The sequence below is a fragment of the Heptranchias perlo genome, chromosome 30 (genome assembly GCF_035084215.1).
Source record: "Heptranchias perlo isolate sHepPer1 chromosome 30, sHepPer1.hap1, whole genome shotgun sequence".
In the NCBI taxonomy this organism is placed as follows: domain Eukaryota; kingdom Metazoa; phylum Chordata; class Chondrichthyes; order Hexanchiformes; family Hexanchidae; genus Heptranchias; species Heptranchias perlo.
The window spans coordinates 4,897,676-4,917,375 of NC_090354.1; the positions used below are offsets into that span (position 1 = coordinate 4,897,676).

Genomic DNA, 19,700 nt, shown 5'->3' on the forward strand with positions numbered 1-19,700 from the left:
ACCACTGAGCCAAGCTGACATAGGTAGTAGGTTTCTAATCTTCCTGTAGGCACTGGACCTTTAATCCAGGAAAATAATTTTGCAATCCAGTGTAAATACTCACCAATAAAAAAAAATCTGAATCTTATCTGGCTTGATCTTGTTTACTGAGTATAGTAATTTGGATAATTTTTTCATAATCACAGTGCTAGAGGTTGACTAAGTACAATTATTAAGGTGTAGTATTTGCTTAACTAGTTTGGAGATCAGATGCAAGATTTGCAAGAATGATTGATAATATTTACTTTAGGGTTTTGTAAATGTTGGCACAAAGTAGGTGTTAGTTTTGAGGCTGATTTTTCTGTGTATTGTACGGTGCACAGGTACCAAATAGCACTTTGATGACAATAAAGCAGGGTTTGACTAAAGCACATGATGTATTGCAATAATTTGAAACATGCTGCAGGTAAGATTCTTCTATACTTTACAAGTTTCTGATTGGTCAGCTGGATTGCTTGTGCTGATGGCATCTGTGGTCATTGTAGGTAAATCTCCTGACTGCAGCTGCATTGGCCTGTCTCCAAGAATGCAGGAGTTGGGCTGCCACTTGTGATCCGGGGTCCTTTTAAGGCATATTTTTGGCTTTTGGATAATTTCTGGTTCGCAGCATCACGCTGACATGCTGATTTGTTTTCAGAAGAAGTACATTTTGTTTGATGGAACATTCTACCAATTCTGTTTTATATTTTGATTGATGAGTGTTGCAACATGCCAGCTTTTCTGTTTTATTAAAAAAAAGTTTTTACTTTTAATCAATAGCTATTGTGGTGGGGATTGGTTTTGATTCTCATGTTCTGCTCCCATTGAAATTTGATCAGTCAGATGCTGAAGATAACATTATACAAAATGGGACTTATCTTCCATTTCCTGTAAAGAAACATTGGCAAAAACAATGAGTCTTGATAACATACTACACAACTCCACCACGGTAAGTTACAACCAATGTAAAATCTGAACTTGTATCTTTTGTTACAAATAGAATTATTTACATTCTGCTGAAGTTTTTAAAAAAAAATCACTGATGCAATGAATCTGTTGGCTTAGTTCATATGCCTTCAAAGTCAGAGGGAATAGGAGTGTAACTGGGCAGGGGGCCCAAGGCTAACCCACATTGTACACACTCATGCCAAATGCCCTCCTCCTGGTGCCCACTAGCACGTACATTTCCAGGAAGATCCAGGGGCTTGTTCCCCGTGGAAATTTCAATTATAATTCATTTCAGAACACTTTTTTTTACTTCAGTTTCTAGATTTTTTTTAATCTTAAAGAATTCTAGTAAAAACAAAATTGGACATTTGGGCTTATCCATATTCAACAGACCAACCAAACCATAACTTCCCCAAAAGCTACCTGAACAGTCAAACTCTCTCCTTCTCCCTTTGCAGAGGCACTTTGCCCCTCAAACCACACGCTTCAGTCCTTAGGGAGATAATCTCCTTCACTGCTGCTTTTCTCATTGCCAGTGCTAGCTCCAGCTCCTTGATTATGCAATTACCTCATTCTGGAAGCAGATTCTGTTCTCTATGCTGTGGGTAGGAATTGCTAATGCAATAAAAACTATCGCAAGATCCACCTTGTGGTTATGGTACTGGACTAGGAAACTAGAGGTTGTGAGTTCAGATCACACCATGGCAAATTGTTTAATTTGAATTCAATAATCTGGTAATTCCTGGGTTGGCAGCAGAAAAATAACTATGAAAGCTTCCAATTGTCGTAAAAACCCAACTGCTTTACTAGTGCCCTTAAGGGAGGGGAGCCTGTTACTCCCACTTGTTCTCTGGGAATCCTCAGCATTGACTCCGGACAGAATGAAGTCTTGTGGCTTCAGGTCAAACAAGGTCAAGGAAATCTCCTGCTGATAAACACCTACTGTTCCTCCCCACCCCCTCAGCTGACGAATCAGTACACTTACATGTTGAACATCACTTGAAGGATGCTCTTGGAAGTAAGAGCACAGAGCAGCAATATTGTGGGAACACCATCACCTCCAAGTTCCCCTCTAAGTCACACACCATCCTTCTTGTTGCTGGGTCACTATCTTGGAATCCTCTAACTAACACCATTGTGGGACAACTAGGGATGGGCAATAAATGCAGCCATGCCAACGTCGCCCACATTCTAAAAACAAAGTCAGGAATTCCCTCCCATATTTTACAGCTTGCAGTCCACTCCTGGAGCAATACACTAATGTCAAGTACACATGGGACCCAGGACAAGCAGTGAGAAAAATAGTTATGGAATCATCCTTGAATTGAGCAGATCAGAAAATGATGCAATACTTCTCTTGGACAGCTATCTGTTCTCAATGACTGGAAATAATAATTTTCATGTTGGCTTCAAGGGAGACAAATGCAAATTGTGAAGCTGACAGATAGGGACGGAAAGATAGACAAATCTCAATAGAACTTACTGCGAGATGGGGGGAAAATCCAGACTTGCAAGAAGCTTTCAAGTTTTTTGGTTGTCTTCGTTCCTAGAGACATTTTCCTCATAAACTATTGGGCACTGACGGGAGAGTTTCTTTAATTTTTATAGCCAGAGAGTCAGCAAAAGAGGAAAAAATGTTCTGAAAACAAATGAGGTTGCATTTGCTGAAGCAATAGTAGTAGGTTAGTATTTGGGTTTGGGCAGGACATGGAATGAACTGCTCTGTCTCTGGAATCTAAATTAACAGTTATTAAAGAAATGATCTCAGTGGAAAAATATAGTTTGAGTATTCCTCTCAACATACGGTGAGAGCCAAACATGTGTTTTGCATTGCTTAGTTGCTGAAGAAACTAGTCCATGCAGTATGATGTAACTGAAGGTAGCTGTTTGCAGCTACAGTAGGAGTGATTATAACCCTGGCGGCAGAAACCAGGCGGGTGGACATTTAAAATTACCTGGGAGACTTAACCGCCTAGGTGCTGCTCCCTTCCAGAGATCTTCAGTTTTAAACTGCAGCGGTCCTTCTTTAAATATGCAGATCGGGCTGTAATGGCGTCATTGGGGTCTGACTGCTATTTTAACTGGTGGACTTCCCATTGGGTGATGCCAGCAGGGAGAAGAATCAAAGTAAAAATAAGTGCAGAATGTATGACTTTAAAATGAGGACTGAATTACATCTATACCTCCCTCTAACCCTATTTAACTTGAAGACTACACTTGATTTTGACTCCGCTTGTGCATCACCAGGAGAGACTGACTGGTGTTCTCAAATGTTTCTAAATTTATATCTTTTCATATGATATTGTAGCTAGGCCAAATTACCTGGGATTTTTAAATTGGGGTCATTGCAGCTGCGTGTGATAGGATTTCTTTTGTCCTTGTCTTAAGCACTTGTGGGTAAAATGAATATACACGGTTGCAGAGCGGCACATGTGAGCTAATTGTCCATAATTGCTGCAGCTATTAAAGGTCAAAGTTTGCTTCAAGTCTGACTTGGCAAATTAATTCATCAGACTGCTTTCCACTACCCATCCACCTGCGATAGGAATAATTAATGTTGATTGAGAAAGAGTTTCGGTTTTCTTCAAAGATACTTGCCAATTGAGAGAGGTCTGCCTGTACCAGGTATAATTATTGCAGCTTTTCCCTATGTTTTCAGTTCTCAGTTGAACCGTATTAACAGACAACCGCAGCGAGACAGGAATGTAGAGACGTGCTTATGAAAATAGCTCATCAACAGATTCAGTTAAAGAATTCAAAACACTTTGGGTGTGATTTTAACCGAATCAGCCCGACAAGAAACTGACCGGATCAGATTGGCCACTTGTTTTACATCCTGTCCAATTTCACTTTCCGTTGAAGTTAATGGAAAGTAACGTCGGGTGGGGTGTAAAACTGGCAGCCAATCTGATCCCGTCAGCTTCCTTTCAGGCAGGATAGGTTAAAATGACCCGCTTTGTTATTGTGATTTCAAAAAATGGCCTAAATTACCAGAGAAAGTTAAACCCTATTGTTTTTTTACCTGGTGATTTAATTTGCTTCTCTGTGCATTTCTTGTGAATAAACTTAATTAGTGGTTTTAGCTTGAACTACATGGTCTATCAGTGTGGTGTTTTCCATCCACCTGAGAGATCATCAGTATACATTGGGCAAACTAGTTCTATTTCCAGTATAAACTCAATGGTATAAATATAAATTGTTAATCATGATGTACATATTCAGTCACTTCATGGTTAAGGTTGCGTTTCAGTTCATCAGAAGCATGTGCCTGCCTGTGGTAGCTACTTTTTGGAGTGATCATGAATGAAGTGCAACAGGAGAAGCCCAAACTTTAATACTACAGACTGGCACAAGATCTGTAGAGGATGGTGACTGAGGTGGTTCACATTGGGTCATTTCTAGATGCATATGCAATGCTGGCTTTTTCAAGGAGAGGATATTAGTTCACATCCTGTTTCAGACACCAAGGTGCTTGCATGAAACACTCTCTAGTCAGGTTCACATGGTTTTGAAGCAGGGTAAAGCTCCCTCTACTCTACCACAGCAATGTTTCTTAGCCCCAGCTTCAGAAGAGCACCTCCTACTGCACCAATGCAACATTTTCTTATTTCACATCCCAGCCATCCCGCAGCCCCTCTAAGTGAGATGGCCACTTATAGGCATTTTTGTGCTACAGGCTTACACCCAATAGGAACTGGGCTGAGGCTATCCAAACTCATCTCACACAGGACCCAAACAACGAATAGACGGAGGAAACCGTTATCCCATTAACGTGGGCTGGATTTCGTGCAATGCCATTCTAAGATGCTTTGTGCTGTGTTTCTCCAAGAAAACTTGCCCTGTAGAAAACTCCAAAGGAGACAAATACAAATGAGAGACTTCCAGAAATCAAGCAGCAGTAAGATAGGCTAATAGGACTTTGAAATCAGAAGCAGTAAATTATAAAAGAAACAGTTTGGACTGATGCAGCAGGGAGGAACGGTAGTGAGTAGATGATGATGACTTCTGAATTACAAATCTTTGTTTGCTGGTGAGAGAAAGCTCAGGAATAGTAAAGGATTTCTTGGCTCTGGATATATTGCAATAAGTGGTAACTGGAAATAACGAGGATAAGCAGCAGGCACTCAAAGGTTATTAAAACTCTGTCTCTGAAATTGCACTCAAGTTTGTGAATAATTAATAAACTTGTGACATTATATTTATAAATCTACAGCCTGTCTTTACTTTCTATGGTGTACTTTCCAGACCTACAACCCCTCTGTTTACTGTACACTTTTTGCATGGAACATTACAATGTGTAAAAAATTTATTTAAACTTCATTATTATTGAAATTTTTATTGTTATCCAGCATAATACATTTTTAAAAACCTTTCTGCTACATGTCATCCACATCTGCAATTCCCATCATTAATCCTAGTGTACAAAATGGAAATAAAGATCAGTGCTGATGTCATAGTATGAGCAATGGTTCACTACATCCATTAGCCCATATCTGTATGACTGCTTCGTGTACTGCAATTGAATGACTCATGCCAGCTTTCTCGGACAGCTGTCTGGGAACGTCTAAATAAGCCTCTTGACACAAAGGGTGTCGAAATCAAAACCACTATTGTAACACCGCCCTCTATATGTACTTCAAAGTAATCTGTTATAATTGCTTGCAGAGTTCAACAACAGCGTAGCACCTTTCTGAGGTGCTCCACAAAGGAGAACACAGACAGCAAGTAGTAGTAAGAGAGTGAGGAGAGTTGATAGTGGAAAAGACAGGTTTTGAGGAAGTCTTTTTAAAGGTTGGGAGAGAAGCAACAAGGCCAAGAGGTTTAGGGAGGAAGTCACAAAGAATAGAGCCATGGCAGCTGCAGGCCTTGCCACAAATGGAGGAGTGCTGAGGTGGGGGATGCACGGAAGGCCAGAACTGGAGGACTGAATGACACGAGCTGGATGCAAGGCTGAAGGAGCAGTGTTTCCTTTCTTCTTGTATTCTGCACCACAGCAGTTGAAAATGATTTGAACTTTTCACTTTATTAGCTTCTGATTTGTCACACTGCTTGTCAGACATCCAGTATTGGATGAGCAGAAATTTTCTCCAATTATATATTGGGAAGATTGAAGCCATTCCTCTCCCCGGCCACTGTGAGGCTGAACCAGACCGTTTGAAACCTTGGTGTCCTATTTGACCCTGAGATGAGCTTCCGCTCCATCACCAAGGCTGCCTACTTCCACCTCTGTAACATCGCCCAGCTCAGCTTATCTGCTGCTGAAACCCTCATCCATGCCTTTGTACCTCGACTACTCCAATACTGTTCTGACCGGCCTCCCACCTTTCACCCTCCGTAAAATTGAGCTGCTCCAAAACTCTGATGCCTGTATTCTAATTCGTACCAAGTCCTGTTCACCCATCACCCCTGTGCTCGCTGACCTACATTGGCTCCTGGTCCAGCTACACCTCGATTTTAAAATTCTCATCCTTGTTTTCAAATCCCTCCATGGCCTCACTTCTCCATATCTCTGTAAACTCCTCCAGCCCTACAACCCTCCAAGATCTCTGCGTTGCTCCAATTCTGGCCTCTTGCACATCCCCGATTTTCATTGCACCACCATTGGCGGCTGTGCCTTCAGCTGCCTAGGCCCTAAGCTCTGGAATTCTCTTCCTATACCTCTCCATCTGCCTACCTCTCTCCTTTAAGACAATCCTTAAAACCTACCTCTTTGACCAAGCTTTTGGTCACTGTCCTAATATCTCCTTAAGAGGCTTGGCGTCAAATTTTATTTGATTACACTCCTGTGAAGCGCTTTGGGACATTTTACTAGGTTAAAGGCGCGATATATTTTGTTGCAGTTGAGTTATCCAAACAGACTTAAAGATTTGAACAGCTATATTTCCTTCCCTAAAAAAACTTTAGACAATTGGTGGCAGAACGGGAGAAATCAAAGAAATAAAAGACATATACGAGACACAGTGGGTATATGAATAGCTAAATGGGTGGGGGATAGGCTGGTGAAGAGGAGCAGACTCCAGTGGCTCAGGAGTCTGAGAGAAGAAGAAAGTAGGTTGACATCGAAGGTGCAGACCACCTTACCAGAATGGTGTTCTGATGGAGAAGGTCCCCACCCTAAGTACTAACCCGCTCCTGTAAAAATCACTACCTTTCTTAGGCCCATGCATTCTAAGCATCATTTATATTAGAGTTGGGGATAGTGCTTCAGGGATTCTAGTCTCTTTACAAAAAATTCACACAGAATAACTGTGAAGAATACTTTTATTGGCATCATAACATGGTCTCGAATAGTTTTTTAAAATCATAATAAATAGACTGAGTCTGATCATCCTAGTCACGTGTGCTACATCTGCAGCGTCTCGTATTCCCATTGATCTGGCACGATCTTGTGTGCTTCTGAACTATTCTGCTCTTTAGTGGCATGTCAGTGCGAATAAGATGGGACCTGGTACCACTATTCACAGGCTTTCATCTGCATCTGTTTATTTTTCTGTCTGAGATACTGCTAACAAATACAGACATTGATACTTTGTGAATGAAGGATATGGTACACAGTAACTTCCATTGTAACTGAAGTAATGTTGAGTTTCAGTGCACGAGGGTCTTATGGTGAAGAACTTCACATTCATCCATTCATTATTGTTACAGATACAACCGTATCATTACAAATTCTTTGCTCCAAGACTAGTGCCAGACCCTTCAGAGATACCTATGAAGTCCAGCATTCTAAACACTTCTGCCTTGCTCTATCTCATCCCACTTATCTTTTTGACCATGCCTTCATCAACTTCCTAACTCTTCGACTAATGCCTGCTCGGTGTCTGTCCAGCCAAAATTTACATTTATTGTTATTAGGCACAACACATTACAAACCTGTAGGCAAGTAAACAGCCCGTCTGTGTTTATGTGTGTGTGTTTGCTTGCCTGCCAGTTTTCAGTTATCCGGATTCCATCATTAGAAGCCATGACCGTGAAATTCGATGGTCTATAGAGTGGAATATCAGCAGATTTATCTGGGACCGATCAGAATAATGGACTAGAACATCTGAGTTTCTGACCCATTTAAGTCCTGCTGTAAATTCCAATGGAAGTGAGGGTGAGAGGAAGATGTGCCTTCCCTAACAAATGTGCAACTATGCTAGTGTTAGGTTTAGGACTGGATGACATAATGTGTCATTAATTCTATCATTTCCGCCCTAGGAACCACAGATCTAATTGTGTCACTATAAAACAAGGGCATCTTAGAGTAGCAGTTAAGGAAAGCTAATAGCATCTTAAAGGTGAATTCTTGCATTTCATCGTGGAATAGAATTATAAATTTACTTTGGAGTTTTTATTTTGCTCCTTACTTTGAGGCTGTAACTTCAAATTTCTGATTTGTGGAATTTCCCTAAAACAAACAGGAAGGTTGCAAAATAAGTTTCTCAATGGGGATTCCCCTCTTCGAGGAGGAAGAGATGGAGGAACAGCAAGCAACCCAGGAGACCAGGCTTATAAAGCAGCACTGTGGGAGATCTAGACCCTTCCACAGATACGTAGCCACTAGGGTATATAGCCCTAGAAGCGTATTCCTCAATATATCCATGGAGTTATATATCAGGAGGTCTTTGTGTTCTGTGGAGACAAGGTTCCTGGAGCTGTCACTCACTCCAGGATGCTCTGCATTGCAGATCTTTTCAGCTCGTTTTTCTTTCAAATAACAACTGCTAAGTGAATTTTAGTGCATTTGCAAGTTGAAGACTTTACTTGAAGATTTAAATTTTTTTTAAAAATTATGATCAGTATATTTCCCTGTCGTGTAAACCCAATATAATAACAGTGCAACCCTCCTGAGGGTATTTCCTTGCACGTGATGCCTTGAAATTACGATGATCCTAGTGTCCATTTGTTCTGCCTAATTATTGTCCCTGTAAAACACAATAGCACAATAGTCCCCCCCCCACCCCCATAAAAATAATTCTGAGATCCAAAAAAAATTGATATGGATAGAGGGCTTATAAAGAGGTTTTGTTACTAAAGGTTCTACATCTATCAGTGTCGGTGCCATAGTCATGGTACATCCAAGAGCCTTAAACAAAGGGTTCTTCTATTCAGTGAGACACTGACTCACTGAATCAAACAGTGTCACAGACTGCATTGACAATTCCACAAAATTACACCTGCAATACATTCTCTTTTGAAATCTAGCATGCTCAATGATAAATGTCCCTTTTAAAATACAGGGCTACCTCCAACAGCAAACCTGAACAAGTACATATGTGGAGTCTGTGCCCAACATATAGGCTTCAAATTTCTGGAGCAATTGCAATTTCCAGCTATTTGCACCATTTCTCTGGGAGTCCCACCAATCTCCTGCCAACAGGAAATTGGAAGAACCCCACAGACATTCAGGGCTATATTCCCTGTCTGGATCATTGTCCTCAACCCTGACTTCCTATGGAAGTGTTGTTCTGACGTTTTAAAGAAAGCTGAACTTGTGCTTTGGTAGAAATTTTATTTTTTATTTTACTGGGTGTAAAAAAATATACACCTGGGTAGAAATAAAATGGACTCTGGCTTCCTTAAGAAGGATTTAATAGAGATTTTTAAAATTATGAAGAATGTTGATAGGGTGGTTAGAGAAAGATTATTTTCTCTGGTTGAAGAATCAGTGAAAAGGAAAAATCAATTTAAAATTGCCACTAAGAGTGAAGAGAGGTTAGGAGAAATTTCTTTACTCACAGGAATGTTGGAGCATGGAATGCTTTGCCACAGGAAGTGGCTGAGACAGAGACCACTGCATCTTTTAAGGGAAAATTGAGTAAATATTTAATGCAGATAAAGATACAAGGGAGAGCTCAGAGCAGATTGATTTAGTTTTGGATTGCCTCTTTCTGTGCTGTAAGCTCTGATGGTTCTATATTCATTTGCAGTAGTAACTAGAAAAAATGATGTTACTCACACCTATTACATAATCCCCTGTGTCTGTTCTATCAGGACTCCATAGCTTCCCCCCTCAAACAACATTATGTTTTGTTAATTTTCCATGTAAATATGAGAGGTATCAAAAAAACTCATCTCGTAGACAGTTACAATGCACAGGCATTATAAAGCACTGAAGAATTGAATGCTAAAATTTCACTTATCTACCAAAGTTATATTACTATACATCATGCTGTGTTGTCAGGAAACAATAAAAATGTTGATACCCGTATTTACAACAGTTGGCAGCCAAGCATATTATTTTTGTTGATAATTGGTCCAAGGTGGGAAGGATTTAATTTGCAATGGTATTTATGCAGTGATGCAATAAATAGTCCCATTATTGCAGAGTGGCAGGACATGTGATTTAAAACAACCATAGACTACATAATAATGGGGTATGCAAATTGTTTTAGGGTGCAAATTGCACCTGTTTTAAGGTTCCCACTTTAGCAAAAACCGTGTAAGTTCAAACTGGTGTGTAGTTTACACCTCTGTATTTTGTAAACATATTTGTAGAATTTACAGTAGAAATATTTTAGTTAATTAGTTTGATCAGGCTTCAATCTTAACCATAATGTTTGTAGTGAATGGGAAAAATCTGTACAGGGATACTGTATTTGTCTTGGGGAAGATTTGATTTAGTCAGAGTTGATCTTAAATGAGCCAAACTGCATTATAACCGCATGTGCAAAACCTGTGAATGACATTTTGTTCCCCTGATCACAGTAGTATAATCAAAGCTTTTTATTACATGGACAGAAGATTAATTTATTAATTGTTTTTATCTCCCTCTGTCCCTCCACAGATGAGCCAACAAGTCCAAGTGTTGACCTGGTGGCAGGTCACATTCCTGCCTCAGCTGTTGTTTCAACTGGTCAGAATTCAGCACCAACTATCATCACTAGTCCTGCTTCTCCGACCTTCATGTTCCCCCTCGTCCACCCACGTCATTACTCTCAGGATTGCAGTAAGTTCGCATATGTTCTAATTTATTACACGAGAGTGAAGAAGTAGTGATGTAACACTGCAACAAATTGTTTTATCAGTGGATGAAGAACCATGATAACAGAGTAGGACATTTTAAGCATACAGCAGTCTTTGAATGCCCCACTCAAAAAAATTTAAAATGTAGTGTATTACACACAATACTAAAATTTCTCAATATTCACCAGCTCCTCCCACTATTGTACTGTGAATTTTAAGTTTTTTTTGTTCCAAATATATACTTTATGTATCTTTACAAATTTTATGAATACAGTACAATTGCCATATCACATTTCAAACAAATATTACAGGTCATACATTTTGCAAGATACATACAGTACAGTTCAAATAGGATTTTAAAATAAAATTGTTGGACTATAACCTGGTGTTGTAAGATTCCTTACATTTGTCCACCCCAGTCCATCACCGGCATCTCCACATCATGATAATTATAGTTCATGACAGGCTAGGGTGCCTCATTGCTTTACAATCAATACAGCTTATTGATTACAGATACATTATAGGTACATTACATTCATTTGTCACTTTACATTCTGCCCGAGGGGTTTTTTCTCTGATTCCAGCCACTCGGAATACAATGGGGAGGGCCCTAAACTCTGGACTTTCCCCATAGAGCCTTTGCGGCGGCCGCACTCAGCTTCAGCACATAGTCGTGGACCTTGGAATGTGCCAGTCTGCAACACTCGTTTGAGGACAGCTCCTTGCACTTGAAGACCAGCAAGTTTCGGGCAGGCCAAAGGGCGTCTTTCATCGAGTTGATGGTCTTCCAGCAGCAGCAGTTGATGTCTGTCTCGGTGTGAATCCCTGGGAACAGTCCGTACAGCAGAGAGTCCTGTGTTACGGAACTGCTCGGGATGAACCTGGACAGATACCAACGCATCTCTCTCCAGACCTTCTTTGCAAAGGCATATTATAGAAGGAGATGGGTGACAGTCTCATTTCCACTGCAGCCTCCTTGGGGACAGCGTGCTGTGGCACTGAGACGCCGGGTGTGCATGAAGGATCTGACGGAAAGGGCCCTTCTCATCACCAGCTATGCTACGTCTTGGTGCTTGTTTGAAAGTTCTGGTGATGAGGATTTATGGTATGTGAAGGTGTGATCCAATATTGTATAAGAAGGTTGAATATGTGGATCACTGGAAGGGTTCATGTCACTCTCACCTTTCAGTTGCATGTCCTCAATTCCTCAAGATAGAATACACGTATGTTCTTTTTATTTATAGGGCACATCCAATGTCACTTCTCGTATCACCATAGAGTAACAATGACACAGGAACAATATTAACAGGTTTGAACATAAGAAATAGGAGCAGGAGTAGACCAATCGGCCCCTCGAGCCTGCTCCGCCATTCAATAAGATCATGGCTGATCTGATCCTAACCTCAAATCTAAATTCATGTCCAATTTCCTGCCCGCTCCCCGTAACCCCTAATTCCCTTTACTTCTAGGAAACTGTCTATTTCTGTTTTAAATTTATTTAATGATGTAGCTTCCACAGCTTCCTGGGGCAGCAAATTCCACAGACCTCCTACCCTCTGAGTGAAGAAGTTTCTCCTCATCTCAGTTTTGAAAGAGCAGCCCCTTATTCTAAGATTATGCCCCCTAGTTCTAGTTTCACCCATCCTTGGGAACATCCTTACCGCATCCACCCGATCAAGCCCCTTCACAATCTTATATGTTTCAATAAGATCGCCTCTCATTCTTCTGAACTCCAATGAGTAGAGTCCCAATCTACTCAACCTCTCCTCATATGTCCGCCCCCTCATCCCCGGGATTAACCGAGTGAACCTTCTTTGTACTGCCTCGAGAGCAAGTATGTCTTTTCTTAAGTATGGAGACCAAAACTGTATGCAGTATTCCAGGTGTGGTCTCACCAATACCTTATATAACTGCAGCAATACCTCCCTGTTTTTATATTCTATCCCCCTAGCAATAAAAGCCAACATTCCGTTGGCCTTCTTGATCACCTGCTGCACCTGCAAACTAACCTTTTGATTTTCTTGCACTAGGACCCCCAGATCCCTTTGTGCTGCAGTACTTTCCAGTTTCTCGCCATTAAGATAATAACTTGCTCTCCGATTTTTCCTGCCAAAGTGCATAACCTCACATTTTCCAATATTGTATTGCATCTGCCAAATCTCCGCCCACTCACCCAGCCTGTCTATATCCCCTTGTAGGTTTTTTATGTCCTCCTCACTCTCTACTTTCCCTCCCATCTTTGTATCATCTGCAAACTTTGATATGTTACACTCGGTCCCCTCCTCCAAATCGTTAATATAGATTGTAAAGAGTTGGGGACCCAGCACCGACCCCTGCAGAACACCACTGGCTACAGGTTGCCAGTCCGAGAATGTACCATTTATCCCAACTCTCTGCTTCCTGTTAGATAACCGATCCTCCACCCATGCCAGAATATTACCCCCAATCCAGTGATTCTTTATCTTGAGCAATAATCTTTTATGTGCCTTCTGGAAGTCCAAATACACTACGTCCACTGGTTCCCCTTTATCCACCCTGTACGTTATATCCTCAAAGAACTCAAGCAAATTTGTCAGACATGACTTCCCCTTTGTAAAGCTATGCTGACTTTGTCCTATTAAATTATGTTTATCCAAATGTTCTGCTACTGTCTCCTTAATAACGGACTCCAAAATTTTACCCACCACAGATGTTAAGCTAACTGGTCTATAATTTCCAGCCTTCTGCCTACTACCCTTTTTAAATAAGGGTGTTACATTGGCAGTTTTCCAATCTTCCGGGACCTTTGCCGAGTCCAGAGAATTTTGGAAAATTATTACCAAAGCATCCACAATCCCTACTGCCACTTCCCTCAAGACCCTAGGATGTAAGCCATCAGGTCCAAGGGATTTATCCACCTTGAGTCCCATTAATTTACTGAGTACCAATTCCTTAGTGATTTTAATCGTATTTAGCTCCTCCCCCCCAGAGCCCCCTGTTTGTCCAGTGTTGGGATATTCTTAGTGTCCTCTACCGTAAAGACTGAAACAAAATATTTGTTCAGCATTTTTGCCATCTCCATGTTTCCCACCATTAATTTCCCGGTCTCATCCTCCAAAGGACCTACGTTTGCCTTAGCCACCCTTTTTCTTTTTATATAACTGTAGAAACTCTTGCTATCTGTTTTTATATTTTTTGCTAATTTATTTTCATAATCTATCTTCCCTTTCTTAATCAATCCTTTTGTTACTTTTTGCTGTCTTTTGAAGACTTCCCAATCTTCTATCCTCCCACTAAGTTTGGCTACCTTATATGTCCTTGTTTTTAGTCGAATACTATCCTTAATTTCTTTACTTAGCCATGGATGGCTGTCATTTCTTTTACACCCTTTTTTCCTCGGTGGAATATATTTGTTTTGAAAGTTGTAAAATAACTCCTTAAATGAACACCACTGCTCATGTACCGTCTTACCCTTTAATCTATTTTCCCAGTCCACTTTAATCAATTCCACTCTCATACCATCATAGTCTCCTTTATTCAAGCTCAGTACGCTTGTTTGAGAACCAACCTTCTCACCCTCTAATTGGATATGGAATGTAACCATGTTATGTTCACTCATTCCCAGGGGATCCTTAACTAGGACATTATTAATTAATCCTGGCTCATTACACAGGACCAGGTCCAAGGTTGCTTGCCCCCTTGTTGGTTCAGTTACATACTGCTCAAGAAATCCATCCCTAATACACAATAAACTCTTCCTCAAGGCTACCCTGCCCAATTTGATTTGTCCAGTTAATATGATAGTTAAAATCCCCCATAATTATAGCTGTTCCCTTATTACATGCCCCGACTATTTCCTGATTAATACTTCTTCCAGCAGAGTTGCAACTATTAGGAGGCCTATATACTAAGCCCACGAGTGTTTTTTGCCCCTTATTATTCCTTATCTCTACCCAAACTGTTTCATTATCCTGATCCTTTGTCCCAATATCTTTTGTCTGTATTACAGTGATTCCTTCCCTTATTAACATAGCCACCCCACCTCCCCTTCCTTCCTGCCTGTCCTTCCTGATTGTTAAATACCCTGGCATATTTAATTCCCAGTCGTTGTCACCCTGCAGCCATGTTTCTGTAATGGCCACAAGATCATACCCATACGTCGTTATTTGTACCGTTAACTCGTCCATTTTGTTACGAATGCTACGTGCATTCAGATAAAGAACTTTCAAATATGTTTTGTGACACTTAGTTCCTGCTTTTTCCTTTTTTAACACTTTACCTTTTACTCCATACCTTCTATCCCTTCCTGATATGCTTTCCTCTGTCTCCCTGCTCAGGTTCCCAACCCCCTGCCACAGCTTTGATGCTGGGTTAATCGCCTTACGCCTTCTAGTTTTCATTTTATCTGTCGTGCCTAAAGTATCTAAAGTGCCTAAAGTACACTTTCTTTCCGCTGCTCTATGCTTTTCCCTTTCACTTGTTCTTGAACAACTGTTTGTACTATTTGTATTGTAGATTTCCCCTGGGTCTTCCCCTCTCTTGCTGCTCTCAACTTTATTCCCTTCTGACTCCCCGCTCAGGTTCCCATCCCCCTGCCACTCTAGTTTAAACCTTCCCCAACAGCACTAGCAAACACCCCCGCGAGGACATTTGTCCCGGTCCTGCTCGGGTGTAACCCGTCACGCTTGTACAGGTCCCACCTTCCCCAGAACCGGTCCCAATGTCCCAGGAATCTAAATCCCTCCCTCCTACACCAACCCTGCAGCCACGCATTCATCCTGTCTATTCTCCTGTTCCTATACTCACTAGCACGTGGCACCGGTAGTAATCCTGAGATCACTACCTTTGAAGTCCTGCTTTTTAATTTATCTCCTAACTCCTTAAATTCACCTTGCAGGACCTCATCCCTTTTTTTAAACCTATGTCGTTGGTACCAATATGGACCACGACTACTGGCTGTTCACCCTCCCCCTCCAGAATGCCCTGCAGCCGCTCCGTGACATCCTTGACCCTAGCACCAAGGAGGCAACATACCATCCTAGAGTCACGTTTGCGGCCGCAGAAACGCCTATCTGTTCCCCTTACAATGGAATCCCCTATCACTATAGCCCTGCCACTCTTCTTCCTCCCCTCCTGTGCAGCAGAGCCACCCGTGGTGCCCCGAACCTGGCTCTTGCTGCTTTCCCCTGATAAGCCATCTCCCCCAACAGCATCCAAAGCAGAATATCTGTTTGAGAGGGAGATGGCCCCAGGGGACTCCTGCTCTACCTGCCTAGTCCTTTTACTCTGCCTGGCGGTCACCCATTTCCTTTCTGCCTGCGTATTCTTTACCTGCGGTGTGACCACCTCACTGAACGTGCTATCCACGATAGTCTCAGCATCGCGGATGCTCCACAGTGAGTCCACCCGCAGCTCCAGCTCCGAAAGACGGTTAGCCAGTAGCTGCAGCTGGACACACTTCCTGCACACATGATCGCCAGGGACACTGGTAGTGTCCATGACTTCCCACATAGTGCAGGAGGAGCATATCACGGGTGCGAGCTGTACTGCCATGACTTGCCTTAGACTCCTAGACTCTCTTCCCACTCTAGGCCTCCCCTTTTATACTCTGCTCACCTCTCGGACTCTCCTGCCTCACCTGTGATGTCACACAGTAGTTGTCTCTTGGTGCAGGTCTGCTGCTGCTTTTATTCCCCAATCTCAGTCTTCTACTCTCCGGTCCACTGCCGCTCTGCGGGAAAAGTTCGGAAAAGCAAGGCAAAGCAGCACCTCCTTCCCCCACTTCACTGAACTCTCAGCACACCGTGCAGTCCGCACTGACAGGCCCCTGTATTTCTACAGTTGAGACTCAGATGAGTCAGGCCTGCCCCACCTTCAAGTATCAGTTGAATCTAGCTAACCAATTAACTTGCTACAGCAGCTCTCTGCTGAAGCCTGACAGAAACTTAAAAATTTAAACTTTTAAATTGACCTTAAACAGTTGAAGCAATATGCACTAGATTTAAACTCCCACACTTACCGAACTCTCAGCACACTGTTTGCTCTCTGAGTTGCAGATAGGTTCAGAATATGCAAAATCCAAGGCTTTAACACTCTAGCACCTTCTCTATGGGAAAAGTGAAAATTGCTGCCTTGTTAAACAGTTTAGGAATTTCCACCTGGTAATCATTAATGTAAACTTAATTGAAATTTTGTTAAATCAATACCATGCAATGGCTTAATTAGGAGCTTTAACTGATGGTTTAGATTTAATTATTTTGTTAACCTGTACTTTAGTCATCAGTTCAATCTGCTAATAGCCATGGACACCATCTGCACCAGAAGTATCACATTTGCACTTGGGATTCATCAATTTAGGGTATTTTTTTGTTATGGACCATTTTTAGGTCAAACCGTCACTAAATTGAGATGTCTTACCCCCCGACAAGCCTCCCCTTAATGTGTTTTTAATGTTGTATTTACATAGTGCCTTATCGAGTATCAGAAACATTTCACAGCCAATGAATTACTTTGAAATGCAGCCTCTGTTGTTTTGTAGGCCAAGGAAAACAAATGTAAACCGTACTAAACTTTTCAAGGATATATAATGATTTTGAAGTTTTCCTTCCTTGAAAGTGGTTGTTGTAAAATTATATATTTATGGTAATTAATTTAGAATTTGCATCAAAACATGCTGGTGACATATAATGGCAGTGGAACTAATTGATGTAGATTGTGGTGTTCAATCATCACTCTACAGAATTAGTTCTGGTGGAGTGGAACGCAGCATTTAAAGGTATTAAATTGTTGCTGATGTTATTGTGAAGTACATTGTAGCTCTAACACGCTGTCATGAAATAATAGGATATGGATTCCTAGTTCAGTTCCCTACCCAGTGACTTTCCAACCTGTTATGCTGTAAGGGAAGACACAAGCTAGGCACAGGGAGGCTTAGAAACCAGAGACTGGTAAGCAACATCATTGGCAGAGACCTAGAAATAGGTTAATCTGGGGTTGCTTGATTAGTAATGATCAAGAGTGTGAGTGAGTGAGGCCTGTCAATAGGTTTCTGGTGGGGAGGTTGGGATACCATCTGACTTTATATATGTTTTCATGTTTAAAGGTAGTGCGTTTCAATAGTTCTGAGTTTGAATGTTTTGTTGGTGTGTAATCAGCGTGGAGCCAGTAGGGAATCAAAAGTCTTAACCAATACCCACTGAGCCAAGAAAAGCACAAAATCTGTTTTGTATTGGTACAAACTGTTTGAAAATCAATATCACATATTTGAAGTTTCCCAAAATATCTGCAACACAATATCCACAGCCAGCAATGAACAAATTTACGGCAAATACCAACACACAACATTGGCAACAGCACTTCAACCATAACGTTCAAATGGTACTTAATTATGTATTATTATGGTTTCACAATTTTTCCCCCACCCATTCGCTTCGCTTTGTGTATTACATTTGTTGTTTCTTCTGTTAGGCAACATTAAAGCCAGTCGGCGATCTTCTTACCTTCTTGCCATAACAACAGAGAGGTCCAAGTCCTGTGATGAAGGACTGAATACGTATCGTGATGAGGGAAAAGTGTACTCGTAAGTTTTTTTTTCTGGACAGTTTGTTTGATAAGAGTGTAAGCATGAAAGCCATGGGGCTCAATGTTACCACCCGCTATAGGGTGCGTTCTCGGGGGGGGGGGGCGCCGAAAATCGGGGAATCCCGGAGCCCGCCCACTTCCGGGTTCCCCACGTGCGCGCGCAGCCCCCTCTGGTGGGAATCCCGCAGGCAATTAAAGCCAGCGGGATGCCACGTGACAGTATTTATTTAGCTATTTTCAGGTCATTAACTGACCTGATTGAGCTGTTTTATTAGGAAGGGTGGGATTTTACCTTGAACTGAGACTGTTTCCCATACTGGGGGGAAACACTTTTACTCCAAACAGACGTGTTGCAGCCAGCTGGCAAGGTGCATTCCACAGGTGGGGGGTGGGAGAGACCCTTCACCAACGCAGGAGGACACTCCGTAACATTGGGCAACGCCTGCCCTCCACCACCCTCCTCCAAGCAAGAAGATTCACCGACGTGGAACCGCAACCCCGGTGCGAGGACACACTTACCTACCGTGCACAACCCCTCAGACCTACACCTGCCAGATGGGGGCCGCCTTGACATCCTCGGAGGACGAACAGCATCACCAGCCCCAGCAGCCTCGCATTCCACGCCGTCCGCCTCCGAGACGTGGAGCCCCACAACACGATGCTGTGGCACATCCACCTGCACAGCAGGAGGGAGGGCAACCGCAGAGAGAGATGCGTCGCAGGAGGCACTACCCTCGCCACAGGGTCTACAGACTGAGGCTCAGCTTCATGGACCTCTCTGAGGAGCAGTGCATACGGAGGCTCAGAGTCACTCGCCAGGTAGTCGCCGACATCTGCAGCCTCCTTAATGACGAGCTGCTCCCGGATGGACCAAGCAGCATCTTCTTACCCGTCGCCATCAAAGTCACCACTGCCCTCAACTTCTTCGCCTCCGGATCCTTCCAGGGTGCCACCGGGGACATCACCGGGGTCTGTCAGTCATCTGCACACAAGTGCATAAGGCAGGTCACCGATGGGTTGTTCCACAGGGCCTCGCACTACATCAACTTCGCCATGGATGAGCGCAGCCAGATGGAGAGGGCGGTTGGATTCCATGCTGTGGCTGGCTTCCCACGGGTGCAGGGTGTAATCGATTGCACCCACATAGCAATACGTGCACCTCCACATGAGCCATGGCTGTTCATCAACAGGAAGGGGTATTACTCCATGACCGCCCAGCTCATCTG

General features: G+C 42.3%; 1 protein-coding gene across 1 annotated transcript in view; it reads left to right on the forward strand.

The window, feature by feature from the left end:
• Nucleotides 1-19,700, forward strand: part of LOC137299843 (rho GTPase-activating protein 23-like) — a 172,295-nt gene that overhangs the window by 96,335 nt on the left and 56,260 nt on the right. The window contains exons 8-9 of the mRNA XM_067968766.1: nucleotides 10,736-10,897; nucleotides 18,361-18,472. Coding sequence (XP_067824867.1) covers nucleotides 10,736-10,897; nucleotides 18,361-18,472 — 274 coding nt within the window. The remainder of the gene's footprint in view (nucleotides 1-10,735; nucleotides 10,898-18,360; nucleotides 18,473-19,700) is intronic.